Source organism: Phocoena phocoena, chromosome 11, assembly GCF_963924675.1.
Source record: "Phocoena phocoena chromosome 11, mPhoPho1.1, whole genome shotgun sequence".
Lineage (NCBI taxonomy): Eukaryota > Metazoa > Chordata > Mammalia > Artiodactyla > Phocoenidae > Phocoena > Phocoena phocoena.
Window position 1 is genome coordinate 21,270,924 of NC_089229.1, and position 16,117 is coordinate 21,287,040.

The 16,117-nt window shown below is 36.1% G+C and overlaps 1 protein-coding gene across 2 annotated transcripts in view; it reads right to left on the minus strand.

Annotated features, from left to right (window-relative positions):
* Window positions 1–1,778: 1,778 nt before the first annotated feature.
* Window positions 1,779–16,117, minus strand: part of SCYL2 (SCY1 like pseudokinase 2) — a 60,589-nt gene continuing 46,250 nt past the window's right edge. Inside the window, exons 12-18 of one of the 2 annotated variants that reach the window (XM_065887012.1) lie at window positions 15,558–15,690; window positions 13,571–13,689; window positions 9,188–9,288; window positions 7,776–7,842; window positions 7,543–7,638; window positions 6,428–6,547; window positions 1,779–5,007 (exon numbers count right to left, since the gene is read on the minus strand). In XM_065887012.1, coding sequence (XP_065743084.1) covers window positions 4,366–5,007; window positions 6,428–6,547; window positions 7,543–7,638; window positions 7,776–7,842; window positions 9,188–9,288; window positions 13,571–13,689; window positions 15,558–15,690 — 1,278 coding nt within the window. In that variant the 3' untranslated portion in view covers window positions 1,779–4,365. The remainder of the gene's footprint in view (window positions 5,008–6,427; window positions 6,548–7,542; window positions 7,639–7,775; window positions 7,843–9,187; window positions 9,289–13,570; window positions 13,690–15,557; window positions 15,691–16,117) is intronic. The other variant, XM_065887011.1, reaches the window with a different exon arrangement.

A 16,117-nucleotide genomic window follows, 5' to 3' on the forward strand; every position in this document is an offset into this window, starting at 1 on the left:
AACTAAAGACTAGGAGAGGCTCTCTTCCCCACTCCAACCCCTCAAGCTGAGCGCCTTCTTCGGCGAAGGTGTGGTTTCCACAGGTACATTCAGCCACCAGTGGTGAAGAGATTTGTCAGAGGGCCAGAGTGGGAGACAGCTGCTTGAGGGAGTGGCCGAAAGCAGCCCACTGGAGCTGCTCCCAAGCGGGAGAGTGTGACTGAGGCACAGCTGGGGTCCTCTGCTGGGGCTGCCGGGCTCCTGCAGTGAATAAAAATGGAGAAGCAGAATCCAGAAGTGACTTCTTACTGCTATTGCTTTGCAGTGCCACTTCAGGACCCTCTACCGACGAAGCCTAACATTCTGCCAAGCTGGCAAGGGAGATGCGTTTACAGGATCCAGCTCGAGTATCACAAAGCAGGGCAGAGAAGGATGGATTTGGAGCTGGGAGACAGTAAACTGATAACTGCCAGAGTTCACTCTTTTGGCGTCTGACCTTCCATATATACCTACATATCTAACACAGGAGCTACTGGTCATACGTGGCTATCAAGTACTCAAAATGTGACTAGCCTGAATTGATATGTCCTAAGTGTAAAATATACACTGGATCTCAAGACTAAGTACAAAAAAGAACGTAAAATATATCATTAAATTTTGTATCAATTTTTTTTTTTTTTTGCAGTACGCGGGCCTCTCACTGTTGTGGCCTCTCCCGTTGCGGAGCAACAGGCTCCGGACGCGCAGGCTCAGCGGCCATGGCTCACGGGCGCGGCTACTCCGCGGCATGGGGGAATCTTCCCGGACCGGGGCATGAACCCGTGTCCCCTGCATCGGCAGGCAGACTCTCAACCACTGAGCCACCAGGGAAGCCCCATTTTTACTTTTTAATGTGGTTACTAGGAAATTTTAAATTACGTATGTGTTCTGCACTCCAGGTAGTTAAGTCCTCTCTGAGTGGCTAGAGCAACCTGGCTGCTTTGGATAGAAGTTTCTAATATCTAGCAAGCTCCATTTTGGTGAAATGGCTTTTTCCACTATGCCACCCCCTCCTCAAGGTTATATGCTTTAATTCTACTACATGTCTGGGTACTGCAAGCACTGCTAACCTGGCTCCCCCAACCACCTCATCCACAATTCAGAGAAGCAGCCCAGAGGCTGATTTTGACCACGAACATTTCCATTCTATCATCTCCCTCTTCCTCTTCAATGACAATTTTTCCAATGTAAATATATTTATGGTACCAAATAAGTACTGAACACATAACACTTACTATATTAAAACATTTTGACAAAACAACTCCAGAATTCATACAATAAAAGATATAATGGTAGAAAGCATGGGATTGCAGATCAGAAAAAAAAAAAAAATCTAGCTTCTAGTCCTGGCTCTAACTTTCTTGGGTTAGGGCATGTAAATCTCTGACCCTCTGTTTCTACATCTGCATGGTGTTGAATTATTTAAGTTTTACTCAAACTATGTCATGAAATCTTGTTAGGGATTGTAACCAGTTTTTTTTTTTTAATTAGTAGGATATAATAAAAAAAACAGAGTACACTATATGTATCAAAGATTTTCTGAAACTTTTGTTTCAGGTATAAATTTCATATACTGGGTTTGTAATGTAAGATATATTTCTTACTGAGTGTCACAGTTATAGCTTGAAAGCCAGCAACATAAATAATCTCTTAAAATCCTATACAGTTCGAATTCTTACAGATTTGCTTTGTTCTAAAATTATTTCAAGACCAGTAAATAACAAAGCATGAAATCACAACTTAATGTGGAAAGTTTCGTCAAAGCCGAAATTTATTTGGTGCATACTCTGTGCTTGCTATCAGGTACTTTCACATATACCTTTTCCCTTAATATGTAAAAGCAACCATGTGAGGTATTTTACAGGTTAAAAAACAATAACAAAAACCTATTTCCTTAACTTATTCAGGTGAAAAGAGGGTTATAAGCGTTCCAAAATAAAAACAAAACAAACCCCAGCCAAGTACATAGTCTATTTCCATTTCTTTTTATGCATCCTCTAAATATATCACACACTTTAGCATTAGGAGAATAAAGAACCAATTCAAATAAAAGGTAATCTTTCTTGTAATTTTTGTCTACAGGTGCTTTTTAACCTACTAACTTTCTACTCTAAGCACAAAGGACTTAAAATGCCGTCAATATCTACAATAATTTTAAGGTGATCTATCTAGTACTTTGAAAATTTTGTTCACAGAGAAATACAAGCCTAAAAATAGCACTATTTTTTAGAGGCAGTTTCACAACAGAAAAAGGCGAGGGTAACAGTTCGAGTGATAGAAATGATTTAAACAAAATACCTTCAAGAAAGTAAGAAAAAAGTGTAGAAAATCTTCTAAAAATGTAGCATCGTTACCTCAATGAATGAACAAATTTCAAGATGTGAAAATTACCTAAGAATCACATATTTTTTTCAAATAATCTATTTTTATATTTAGAAGTTCAAATTATATAAATTGTTCTATTAAGTTTTCCTTCTAATTAGGAGTTCAACACTGACAAAGTTATTTTACAAAATAAAAAGCAATTTCCTAATGAACTGTGACTACTGAATTGTTACGAAGAAAAATTCTTCAATGTTAAGCAGTTTTATTCCTTATGTAAACTTTTCTCAAGATAGATATTGTGTTACGAATGAGACAAATAATCAGGTGCAGGTATGAACGTATTTGCCAAAAACATCTGCTCTTCCTACTGCTTTTCATTTCTTGGAAAAGTTTCTTTAGCATTCCTATCAGTCCTTCTCCTAAAACCATGTAACAAAATACAGCTCATACAGAAACCAGATGTTAAGCTACTTTTTATTTTTTAACATACCCTCTTATTGAATGCTGCCAGCAATATTATCAACTTAAATTTTATAATCAAGTACTGTATGTTCAGTGTGTGTATACGTAGTTTTTCAATGAATAAATGTAGTGTCAGCACACTAAACTTCATATGACTTATTTTAAATGATTGCTGGTTTCAGATAATTAAAAACCACAAACTCTATGGCTGAGATTATAACACATTTATAGTTCTCTGAAAGATCAGTTTAAAGTTATAATGATGGAATATAACGAAATACAAATGACATCTATAGCATAAGATTCCATGGTTGACTAATCAGCAAATCAAAGAAAAATATCAGAGAAAGGTCTTGAAAAAGAAAGCATGTTTCCTGTTAGAAGAATTTATTCTTTCTTTCCTAAAAATGGCTAATTATGGACATAAAAATGTTCGAACAAAGGGTCCTGAAACTCCTAGAGAAGATTTAAACTTCAGATGCAGTAACTGACGAAGTCAGACGTTATCATAACGTGTCAAGCTGAAAATTAATCTGTTAGTAGCCAGAAGATACAAGTGCTCATTTTATAGAAGTAAAGTTTATTACATTTGAAACAATACAGCAGAAATCTCAAAAGTATACTCATTAAATATAGTTTAATTCTTACAAATCTCCTTTTGAAAATGCAATTCATATGTGCTGCAACCTCAGAAGTTTGAATTCAAAATGAAATATGGAGGCAGTAGTCAGGGAAAGCACATCAGAGGGCTTTGTCAAATATCTGTACAAATCAGTACATACCTCTTCTGTCTGTGATACAGTAGGAAAAAAAGTGATTCTAAACATATCCAAGTAAATGCAGAAAAAACATTACTATCTGAGGCAGACCATGCTAAAATATAATTTACAATGATTAGTTTGCATTTATGATAGTTAATAATGCCTTAGTTTGAACCAATGAAATCAAGGTTAAGTTAAATTCTGCAGTATTTGCTCAGTCTTTTGCACTAAACATTAGTTCATCTGAGAAGTAATAAGATTGGAAAAGCAAATGACCCGATCCTTTTCATTAGGCTTATCGTTTTCTCACTCAGTCACACTAAATGCAAACAAATCAATACAGCATCAAGATTTTTCACAGAGTAAAAATGAAGACTAATGACTTGTGAAGGCAGACTGTGTACCATGTAGTATTTAACAGATGAAACTTGCAATTACCATCAACTCAATTTTTTAAATAACACCAAGATTTACAAGCCAAAATAAACATTTGATTTAAAAATTCTGCTATTCAAGATACTCAGGTGTCTTTTTTTCTCATTGAGATTGATATGGGTTGGGTCTTTTAAAAACCTGAAGAGGAGTTGGTAAGAGGAAAAAAATCCTCAAGGCTTTAAAAACCTCAACTGTTAAAGAGTCCATACAACTACTATGCTGGCATGACAACAGGTTTTTTTCTGTCAGACAAGACCATTCACTTTCCCACAGAAGTACTTCCTCCAAGCCAATTATATAGATGTAAATCAGCTTACCCATGATTAAAACTGAAGTGATCCTTCAAAAACAGGAGCGTGACACCTCACCCAAAAAGATCTTTTAAGTCACTGCTAGCTGAACTGCTACTGGTCATAGTAGGTGGCGGCTGTGCAAAGTTCTGCGGGTTAAAGAAAGGATTAGTCTGCACACCGAAGGCAGACTGTCCTATCATGCGCGTCTGTGCTCCCATTACCGAACTGCCCACACCTGGAGACCCTTGAGGAGGCACAAACCGATTAAGCCACTGATTCGGTTTCTGTTGTGATAACTGGTTCATGCTAACTTTGGGTTTCTGAGGGCCAAAGAGATTATTAAGAGCAGACATATCTGTGGGTCTTTGCTGAGTCAGCTTCGTACCAGCAGGAGGAACACTCACAGCACTGAAGTTTGGCAAAGTGGAAGGTGTTCCCAATGTCATCTTGGCCACTCCAGGTGCGCTTGGACTGCTGAAGAAGTTCTGGTTTGTATTAACTGGCACGTTGAATCCTGAAGTCTGAAAGCCCATGTTGGCATTTAGGCCGTTTGTTAAATTTCTCTTTGTATTATCAATTGGTGTAGAAAACATCATACCAAGGCCCGTGGAAGGAACAGAAGTGAAGGTACTTGAAGAAATTTTAGGGGTACTAACAGAAAGACTGGTCAAAGATGACATATTATCCATCAATGTGTCTGTCAGGTCCTTAGTCTGAAAAATATGAGGAAATTACTTTATCTCCAAGAATTCCAAATTACTTAAAAATTAGTAAACATTTGATAAATTTTATTATAAAGGACAGTTAAAATTAAGCTCAATAGTCTACACTAAGACAGCAAACCACAGCTCACAGGCCAAATCCAGCCTGCCACATATTTTTGTAAGGCTTTTTAAGGATGAACATTTGTAATCAATCTGATGATAGGGAACACAACTCTGAACTCCAATTAAATGAAATGTTGTCTCCCTCGCTGCACCTCCACCAAAAAACAGAATTGCATTTTTCTCATTAGATCTGTATTACAGACAAGGATATTCTATTATTTTTGTATTTTGAATTTCATGAAAATTTTGTGGAAATTTATTTTCTCTATTCTAAGTACCTATAAAATACTTTATTTTTGCCTCTTGGCTCACAAAGATTTTTCCCAGAGGAAGAAATTTAATGATTAAGAGGCAACAACAACAACAAAAAAATAATTTAAAGAAAGCTTTTAAGATAAAGTAATTTCTGCAATCAGTAATAGTGTAAACTTTCTATCAGCAGAGACCTTAATCACTGCTCTAACACCAGCACCTAGAACACGGCCTGGACCATAGCAGGAAATAAATACTGGTCAGGACATACAGGTAAGTATTCCTAAATCAAGTCACAAACATGACTATAACAAAAAAGCTAAAAATTGAAAATTGCTTTTTGCTCAAAACTACATAAATGCATGAATATAATATTCCTGGTCATTTCAAAGTGAGCAGCATTGAATTAGTACCATAGACCTAATATTTTTTAACTCCCATTAATCTAGCTTCCTCTTTGTTGGTAACAAGCACTATTACAAAACATTATATATTAGGCAGGCTACTGAGGAGTTGCTGGAAAATTCTTGATGCCCATACTTCTTAGAAATTACACATTAAAGTATTTTCTGAAATACATTTTTATAAAACACTAGTAGGTAGACTAAGTTCTATACTACCTTACTCCTTAAGGGTAGTATGCCTTATATATGGAATTCTAAAAAGTGGTACTGATGAACCTAGTGGCAGGGCAGGAATAAAGATGCAGACGTAGAGAACAGACTTGCGGGGAGTGGGGGAGCTGGGATGAAGTGAGAGAGTAGCACTGATGTATACACACTACCAAATGTAAAATGGATGGTTACTGGGAAGCTGCTGCATAGCACAGGGAGATCAACTCGGTGCTTTGTGACAACCTAGAGGGATGGGATAGGGAGGGTGGGAGGGAGGCTCAAGAGGGAGGGGATATGGGGATATATGTATACATACAGCTGATTCACTTTGTTGTACAGCAGAAACTAACACAACATTGTAAAGCATTTATACTCCAATAAAGATGTGAAAAAAAAAAAGTGTAGTATGCTTGAATTATGCAAAAGAAATGAACTCTGACCTGCTTGACTGGAGCAACAGGTGTGTGCACCTGGGGTTTAAGAGGTTGCTGGCTTTTCAACTTCTGTGCCTGCTCCTGTTCTTTTGCCAATTTTTGTTTTTCTTCAAGTGTAAGTGATGCCTGAAAACAAAACAAAACCAAAAAAATTAACTGACAACTTTCATAATTCCATTCATAAAACAGAAGATTTCTTTTTGGTATGTCTGACGATACCAAGTAGTTTACAAACTACTCCTGTATTGGTGATTGCCACAGCATAAGTTATATTTTGAATTACGGTAAAATTTAACTTTAGGTAGAAACTCACAGGATCCCTGCTAAACTATTTCCAGTATGAAAATAATAATAAAATTATTATTTTAAAACCATTCATTAGAATCATCTTTTTCCAGACAATGAGAATATGACTAGGTGATATCATTTTATAAAATTGGGAGATTCTAGCTCACTCTAAAAATATTTTAGAAACTCATCAAAAAGCTAAGTAAAAAGGAAATAACTTTTTTTTTTAATGTGAACAATTTCTTTCACTGCTAATGTCTGCATCAAATTCAACATCTGTCTTTTTCTTATATCAACTTTGCCAACCTATAAGCTCGCAGTATGTCCTCTTAACAAATTTTGTAAACCACAATGTCTAGTAGTTCCTTGGCTCTACACATACAGGTACTCATATCTGTTGAATAAACAGAAGAAAACTGCCCTCAGCAGAAATTCAAAACTGACATATTTTTTATATCAGATGCTAACCAACATTTCAATTGGAAAGTATCATTTTAAAGTTTGTTATTCAAAATCAGAATCAGAGAAGAGACACTGTAGAATTTATCAAGGGATGTGACCGGCAAAGTACAGTAGAAAGGACAAAGAAGTCAGGCAACCTAGAAATGTTACCAACATGGGAGACTGAATAATAAAGGAAGTTAAAAATCTTAAGCATGTTTATTCTCAGCATGAGTCAGGTCATGCATGACCCACTGATAACTTTTAAATTTCATAAAGATAATTAAAGAATGTTTCTTATTAAGCTAAATAGTATTTCCCAACAAAAATATGTGGTTTTAGAAGTTATATAATATAAATACGAGTACTAAAAGAACAGTAAAGACACTTACTCTTTTATGTTTATTCTGTAACCCATCCTCTTTATTTTCTGATTCACCACCAGTCAGAAGGTCTGCTCCAATGTTGTTAAAGACTTTGTCAATATGCTGAAATACAAAAAGTGAACCAGCTGAATGACGTGCAAGATTGTGATTTTACTGCTTAAAGATCAGAGGCCCCCGAAATGGAGCACACTATCAAGCATTTTTTTTCAAAAATTAGAATAATCTAAATATCTTCTTACCTGAGACCCAACATTTGTAACTTTTGTCTCCTCAGACGCATTCATTTGATTTCCTATATCCAAAGATCTGTGAGAGAGTTGAGTTATGACAAAGCAATAAAAAGAAATGTATGTTTTAAAAATACTTGTACTAAAAATAGTTCATCCACATGGAATTTACTACAATCTAAAAAAACTGCAACTTCATTCTTTAAGGAGAGTCATAATCTTTTTCGTTATTTACTACTATTAATGTCTGCTTGTCCCCAAAATGTACATTTGTACACGTCTTTTTTTTAAAGCTCAGCATTTGAGATTTACTGGAGAACTTAGTGTCATAAAACCAGGCAAGCATGGTTCTTACCATAGGAGAGTTTACAGCTCACTGAGAGACAAGATATGAGATGGGAACTTAATGTGATTAAGTTCAGAATCTGTGATTCTAACAATAAATGCTATAATCACTGAATAAGTGATGTGGACAAGATCTATGCCTTGAAAAACAAGTAAGATATAGATAGGAAGGAGAAAAAGAGAATACATAGAAAATTTCTCTCTGTTGTAATTTTTAAAGATTATTTTCCAGGGTTCCTAAGTTAATATAGTCAATCCATTAAACATGATAAATATATACATCACAGAATACTTAGTGCATACAAAGGGCTATTTCACATCATTCTACACCGTGTATATTTATTTCCATAAAGCTTTCATCTTACACAGGAGCAGAATCTAAAAAGTTTCTTTTGGGGGACTTGGCTCATGATTGATACCACTTTTACTGATTTTCAGATGTCTTTGACTCAGGATTAAACTTTAACAGGCATCCTAAAATCATGTTTTGCCTCTGGAGCAAAGAATATAGTGGAGATGTGATCATAAAAACTGGCATTTTCCACTGAATAATTTTTACCCTTCCCCTCTTCCTTTGAATACTAGTATTTTGCAAATAATTTAGAAAATCCTCCCTAAAAACAAACAAAAAAAGAGGTACACACTGTGGTACTACATATGGAATGAATTCTCTATAACTGTTTCTGGGGTTAGAGAAAAAAGAAGGAGAAATCAAAATACCAGGATTTCACAGATTTGAAAAATATTTTTAAGTGGTGCTCTTGGCAATCAGCACCCTGAGTTTACAATGCCAGTAGCTAATGTGACAAGAGATTTTCTTAGAAACAGAATTTTCTTTATGTAGAGAAAACGCTAGGGTTACATCCTATTATGCTTCTGTACTCAGAAATGACAGCAGATTTTCAACAACATTCTATTTAAACTCACTTCAACTTAATATGTTGGAAAATTTTTATATGCTTTACATATAGTCAAATTGAAATCCTTCAATTTTTCTAGTCCGTATTCTAGAAAATCAACCATGACATAACTTTAATGTCACTCCTGGACCATGTGCAATTCATATGCAACCTACTTACTTCTGCTGTTCTTGCATTATATGAAGTTGCTCCAGTTTAGTCTTATGTTCAGACTCCAATCTATTAAGCATCTCTTTTATGACGGAAATGAAGGAATTGAACTGGTGTAATAAGAAATTGATATGGTTATAATGTTTCAAGTTAGCCACAAAAGTAATCTAATAAAATAATTCAACAAGTCATTCATAATATTCTCTATTTTTATCAGAATATGACCCACTCATAGCAATGATGACATAAGAATAGTATATTTTAGCTCAATATATCATAGCAAGCTTTTACAGTATCTCTGTATGGTGGTGATATAGTTGATGAGACTTTTAAGTTCCAGAAAACATGTTCTCAATAAGTTTTATATCCTAACAGCTATTATTCAGCAGTCTTATATAAATTCAACTCCAGCAGTTATTACATATTGATTTTTCTAGACTAATCCAAAAATGACCATCTAAATTTGTGCATATCTGAAAACAATCTGCTTAATAATGCATAAAAAATTACTCTTTATTCAAATCATTATAAAAATGACGTTTGGCTAAAATAAGCCTGTTTTCTAAAAAGTTAGTAGAAATATTAAATATACATAATCTAACTTCCAAATAATTAAAATTCATAAAGTATATCTAATTTAAACATAGTTTAAGCTTTGGTTAAACTTTAAATAATAATTTTTAAATTTATTTATTTGTTTGTTTGTTTGTTTTTGGCTGCACTGGGTCTTCGTTGCTGCACGTGGGCTTTCTCTAGTTGCGGTGAGCAGGGGCTACTCTTCATTGCGGTGTGCAGTCTTCTCATTGTGGTGGCTTCTCTTGTTGCGGAGCACAGGCTCTAGGTGCGCAGCCTTTGGTAGTTGTGGCTCGCGGGCTCTAGAGTGCAGGCTCAGTAGTTGTGGCTCACAGGCTTAGCTGCTCCCCGGCATGTGGGATCTTCCCGGGCCAGGGCTCAAACTTGTGTCTCCTGCATTGGCAGGTGGATTCTTAACCACTGCACCACCAGGGAAGCCCCTAGTTAAATAATTCTTATAGTACTTTAGGATCATCATAAACAATTTATTTTAATAATACCACATATTGCAGGAAGACTCTAGAAACTGCTTTCTTCCCCTCCCCAAATCTTGCAACTACGTCTTTGGGCTGGGTGCTTATACACTATTTTATTAATCCTCACAACTCTTCAAAGTAAATTTATTAATATTTCTATTTTATAAATGAGGGAACTCAGGCTCAGCAAGAGAGAAAGCAACTTACTCAGAAATACTAAATAACTTATATGGCAGAATTAGAATTCATACTAAGTCTGTCTCCAAAGCTTGTACTCTTTTCTACTACGTTATGCTGCCTCTCAACCATGCTCTATCATCCATTTATCCTCTGTCTGACCATAAGAGTAACAAAAGGCATGTTTCCTTAGCTGTTTACCATGACTGACTCTTTGCTGATTAGATTTTTAAACTTTTTAACAAAATATAACATACACAGAAAAGTACACATATAAAGGCACATCTCAAAAAATTCACAAACTGAATTTAACCAGTAGCCAGAAAAAGAACAGAACATTGGCAGCACGCCAGAAGCTTCCCCGTGCCCCCTTCTAGTCATTTCCTACCCTCCCTCGCCATATGACAAAACACTATTCTGACTTCTAGCAGTGTAGTTTTAACCGTCTTTGCGTTTCATACAAATGGAATCATTCAGTAGATCCTCTTCTGTGTCTGGCTTCATTTGCTCAACATAATGTTTGTGAGATTCATCTATATTGTTGCAGCATTAACATAGTAGGCCTGCACGGCTATCCTCGGAAAAGCCTGCTTGCAAGGTTGGCCCTTGGCTGGTGTCCAGGAACTCAGATTTTGGGAGGTTCCCACCATTAACTGATAATAGTGGCTTACTGTGCCTAACTGGAATTTGAGTAGCAGGCAGGAGGTGCCACTTGATCAGCCCCCAATAAAAATTCCAGGCACCGAGTCTCCAATGAGCTTCTCTGGCTCGCAATATTTCAGACACACTGTCACAAGTCATTACCCAGGAAATTAAGCACATTCTGTGTGACTCCACCAAAAGATGACTCTGGAAGCTTGAGCCTGGTTTCCCCCAGACTTTGCCCCATAAACCTTCTCCCTTCACTGATTTTGCTTTATATTCTTTCACCATAATAAATCATAGCTGTGAGTACAACAATTGGCTGAGGCCTGAGTCCTGCTGGTGAATCACTGAATCTGGGGGTGGTCATAGGAACCGTCCCCCAACACAAGCTGTGATTGTGTTTGGATTGCTGCATGGTATTTTCTCTTTTTTAATCAAATGTTAAAAATGTATTTTCCTAAGTTACTTTATCTTTTTCACATAATGTATAATATACTTAGATTATTTTAAATCAGAACTGACAGAAGAGGGCAGTCTTGAATTAGGAACCCTGTCTATGAAATGAACAGGAAAGAAGACCACATCCATGCTAACTATTGTAAAATACAAGATGATATGAATCTAAATATTTCTGCTGATGAAAATAGGCCCCCCCCAAAAATCAACCATAAAGCTGAAGAAAACTAACACACTTCAAATGTAATCATATATTCTAAAATAAGCATTTGAGAATATTTTAAAACACCCTAAATCATAAATATGAGAACTAAGAACAGAAATGACCAAAAGTTGAAGACTATCTTAGGCATGTTATCATTCTATTTTTCCCCAATATCCATCCTCCCTTTTTGCCAATCCTAATTTCAACCCTGCCATCCAAGATATGAAGAAATTATCAAGACAGAAACTGAAATATAAGGACACAAACCTTCAGGGGCTTACCCTACCACTTCAAATGAAATTTTGGACCTGATTAATTTTACAAATTTCTCTATTTTGAAAACTCCATTCACTCAGCACTCCCCCCTATGCCAAAAGCTCTCTTGCTTAACTCTCAGCTTTCTGCTTCCTTCATTGCTCTAATTCACTTTTAGTCCTTAATTCCAAACCTTGCCAGCCTATCCATTTCTGACACTCTCAGTTAAACAGTAACCCTTCCCCATCTTTTCCATTATACATCAATAAACATTAGTTTTATGGTGAACAAAATGCCTTGTCATTACTCTATACCTCAAATTTTCTCTCAATTCAATAAAAATTTTTGTTTCTGGCACTGTACTAAGTACTGGGGATGTAATGAATAAGCTATAACAACCAGCCTTCTGGGAAAGTCAGACACACAAGTATATAGCTGTGACAACTACAGTGATAGAAGTATGCAGAGGTAATTCTATAATAACCTTTGAGTACATAGTCCCTTTGCTCAAACATTTACCACATCTTGAAAGTTCAAATACCTAAACGAGATGAGCATTTAAAGTCTGCCTATTCTAGGGCTTTCACTATCGTGGCCCAGGTTCAATCCCTGGTGGGGGAACTGAGATCCTGCAAGCTGCACGGCATGGCCAAAATAAAATAAAATAAAATAAAATGAAAGTCTACCTATTCTAGTCGCAATTTATCTTAATATCATCACTCCCTGATTATATTATAAGTATCTCTCAAACCGTATTATTCATTCCCTGTGGCAGATAGACTCTAAAATGGTCCCAATTATCTCCTCATTCTGCTACTCTTTCTGTAATCCCCTACCTTCAAACATGGGCAGGACCTGTGACTTGCATGTAACCAACAGAATATGGCAAAGGTAATGGGATGATATTTCCTTGATTACATTATAAGAGACTATAACTTCCATCTTTCTAGCAGACTCTTTCTGGCTTTGATGAAACCAGATGATGCCGTGTTGGAGGCCCATGAAACAAGGAATTCACAGTGGCAACCAGACAACAGAAAGCAACAAAGTGGGGCCTTCAGTTCAAGAGTCTGAAAGGAATTTAATCCTGCCAATGACCATTGAGTGAGCTTAGAAACAGATCCTCCCCCAGCTGAGCATTCAGATGAGACCTCAGTCTTTGACTGCAGCATTGTGAGAAACTGAGTAGAGCATACATGCCCTGGCTTGGCTGACCCACAGAAACTGTGAGATAATAAATCTATGTTGTTTTAAACCTGCAAGTTGTGGTGATTTGTGAGGTAGCAATAAATAATGAATACACAGCCCAGACATATTTTTTTTTCCCTTTGTTCATGTCAATTTCACAGCCCCAAATTTGAAGCAGTCCCCAGTCCTACACATCTTTCAAAATTCTGCTCATTTACTATCTCCCAATTAGGCCTCCAATCAATAATCCATCCTTCCAACTCACATACTCCTTACTTTGAACCCACAAACTTTCTTCATTCATCTCTTTGGCACATTTTTCCTTGTTTTACCAATTTATATGTAATATATTTATAAATTCAATGCCAAGAAAACAGTAAGCTGAATAAATTGAATAAAGCACAAAACTACTCCTACCTGATTGAGATTAAGATTGTTTTCAATACTCAGGGGAATCAGATGAGGCAATACTTTTCCAGCCAACTGCTCTTTGGTGATTCCCAACTTCTTATGAGTAAAAGTACATTTGTAAATACCTGACAGAAAAGAGTAAGACAAATGTTATAAGTCAGTGCCACAAATCAACAGAAATCAGAAAAACAGCGTATCTATATGAAATCTCTTGATAATCAGTATAGTTACAAATTTTTCCTTATCAATGCTCAGAAGAAGGATGCTCTTATATATGGATCAGGGTGGTTTCAGCCTTACTGTCAGTTTAGATTTAACATACCATGACACATTTATCCCCTATTCTTTTGGTTTTAAGAACACATTTAATGACAGTATAAAATTAAAAGTCTATCAGACTAGATACAGTTCTTACAGTGCAGCAGTAAGGCTACAGAATGTCTCTCTATTCTGAACAAATCTAAATATATATTTCAGACATCTCATTCAAACTTGAGACATCTATTTAAAGTGTCTAAGTATAGGTCCTATACCTTTATTCACTTCTTTAACCAATCAGACTCAACATCTCTGAACTTTAATAATTTAAGTCAACCCCACACAAGTCCTTCCCTCTTGTCTTACCTATTTACTCAACTTTCAGGACCCTGCTTGATACACCTATTGCACAAAGCCTTCATTTGGTAAACTGAGCACGTTTGCTCCCCATTCTCTGAATGCTTTTGTGTTATAAGTGTTTTGTATGGAATCCAAAGCTTTAGAACACACCATCTCCTGTTATTCTGCTGTTAATGCACACTTTACTTACATACTCAAAGAATAACTTTGAGTGTCCATTAAATGCTTATTTGCAGGGCACTATGCTCATTACTTTCCCTTCAGTTGGTCTCACTGATTCTCACAAAACTCCTATAATGATATTATTTTTATCCTCATTTGATAGATGAAGAAACTTTTCAAAGTCACTCCAGGAACTGTCATAGCCAGGACTGGGGTTAGGGCTCTTTCCACTACGTCAAACTTCTTCTCAAGAAGACTAATTTCTTTGAGCTCAAAAGTTTCATACCATATCACAAAAGTTCTATGTCTACAGAGGTCCACAACAGATTACTTACTGACCATTTCTACAAATATTTACTGAGGGCTTTCTATAAATCAGGCACTACAGTAGGTATTAAAGATACATGGCTGAATAACATAGTTTTTCTTCAAAACTAACAAAGAACTTCAAGTTCAGTAACTTGTTAATGTTTCTGTGATTCCACAGCTAGGTCTATCTCTATTAGTACAGCAGACCCTGAACAGTTTCAGATTGGGCTTTAACTATTTATAGGCAATTTCAGAGTTTTTTTTACAGAGTGATTTATAATTATGCTGATAGAATAGAATGTGCTGTAAGGCCAATAATGCTTCATCGGCACATCACTTAGCAGTGAAAAATATTTGTTCAGACTTAAACATATCTAAATTAAAAACCAGCTCTACCAGTTATCAGCTGTATAACCTTGAATAACTTACTTCACCCCTCTGAGCCTCAGTTTCCTCACTGTAAAACAGAAATATCAGTACCTATCTCATTGGATTTTGAAGAGGACAAAATAAGGTAATGCAGAGAAAAGACTCAGCACAGTGCCTCTTACAAATCAGGTACCAAATAAACATCAGGTATTACTATTAAGACTGGTATCAGCATTTCAAGTAGTTTTGTTTGCCTCTCTTATTTAGTACCATTTTATAGAGAACACTACATGCTATCATGATACCTGTGAAGCCAGGATTCCCAACTATCTTATTCCTTTATAAATGTCAAGTACTACCACTTTTGCTAAAATTAACACAAAGAAAAAGTTATATCATGGCATTTACCCCATCATTCTTCAGTTACTGAATGCTATATACATGAAAAGAGTACAAAATGGTTTTATAGATTGAAAAGTTTACGTGCATAACTGTAAAACAAAGTAGCATCAAATGACATTAAGTTTTCAGCTACCTAAAATTCCCATGAGGACCGCAGGTTCCTTGGATGGAATTTGTTGTAAGAACGGCAGAATATCATCAAGTACAAACCACTTATCCAAGTATTCCAAAATCTTTCCTAAGCACACTAATGAATTTACACGTACCTATTAAAAGAGGTAAACTGAATTAGTCATTTAAAGTCTTTGCAATCTGGACCAAAATATTTTAAGTATGAGTATAATCTTCATATAGGTATATGTTAAGACCTCAAGAATAAAAGTAGGTTTAAAAGCTCTCGTCCTGTATTAATATAGAAAATTCACATATTTATAAATTCCCCTGACTTGTTTCAGAAAGCATCTTTGATTGCTTTGCCAGGATACTAGGTAGTTAAAGGTAAGGAATGATTTTAATTTTATATCTTTTTTTTTTTTTTTTTTTGCAGTACTCGGGCCTCCCACTGTTGCGGCGTCTCCCGTTGCAGAGCACAGGCTCCGGACGCGCAGGTTCAGCGGCCATGGCTCACGGGCCCACCCGCTCCGCGGCACGTGGGATCTTCCTAGACCGGGGCACAAACCCGCGTCTCCTGCA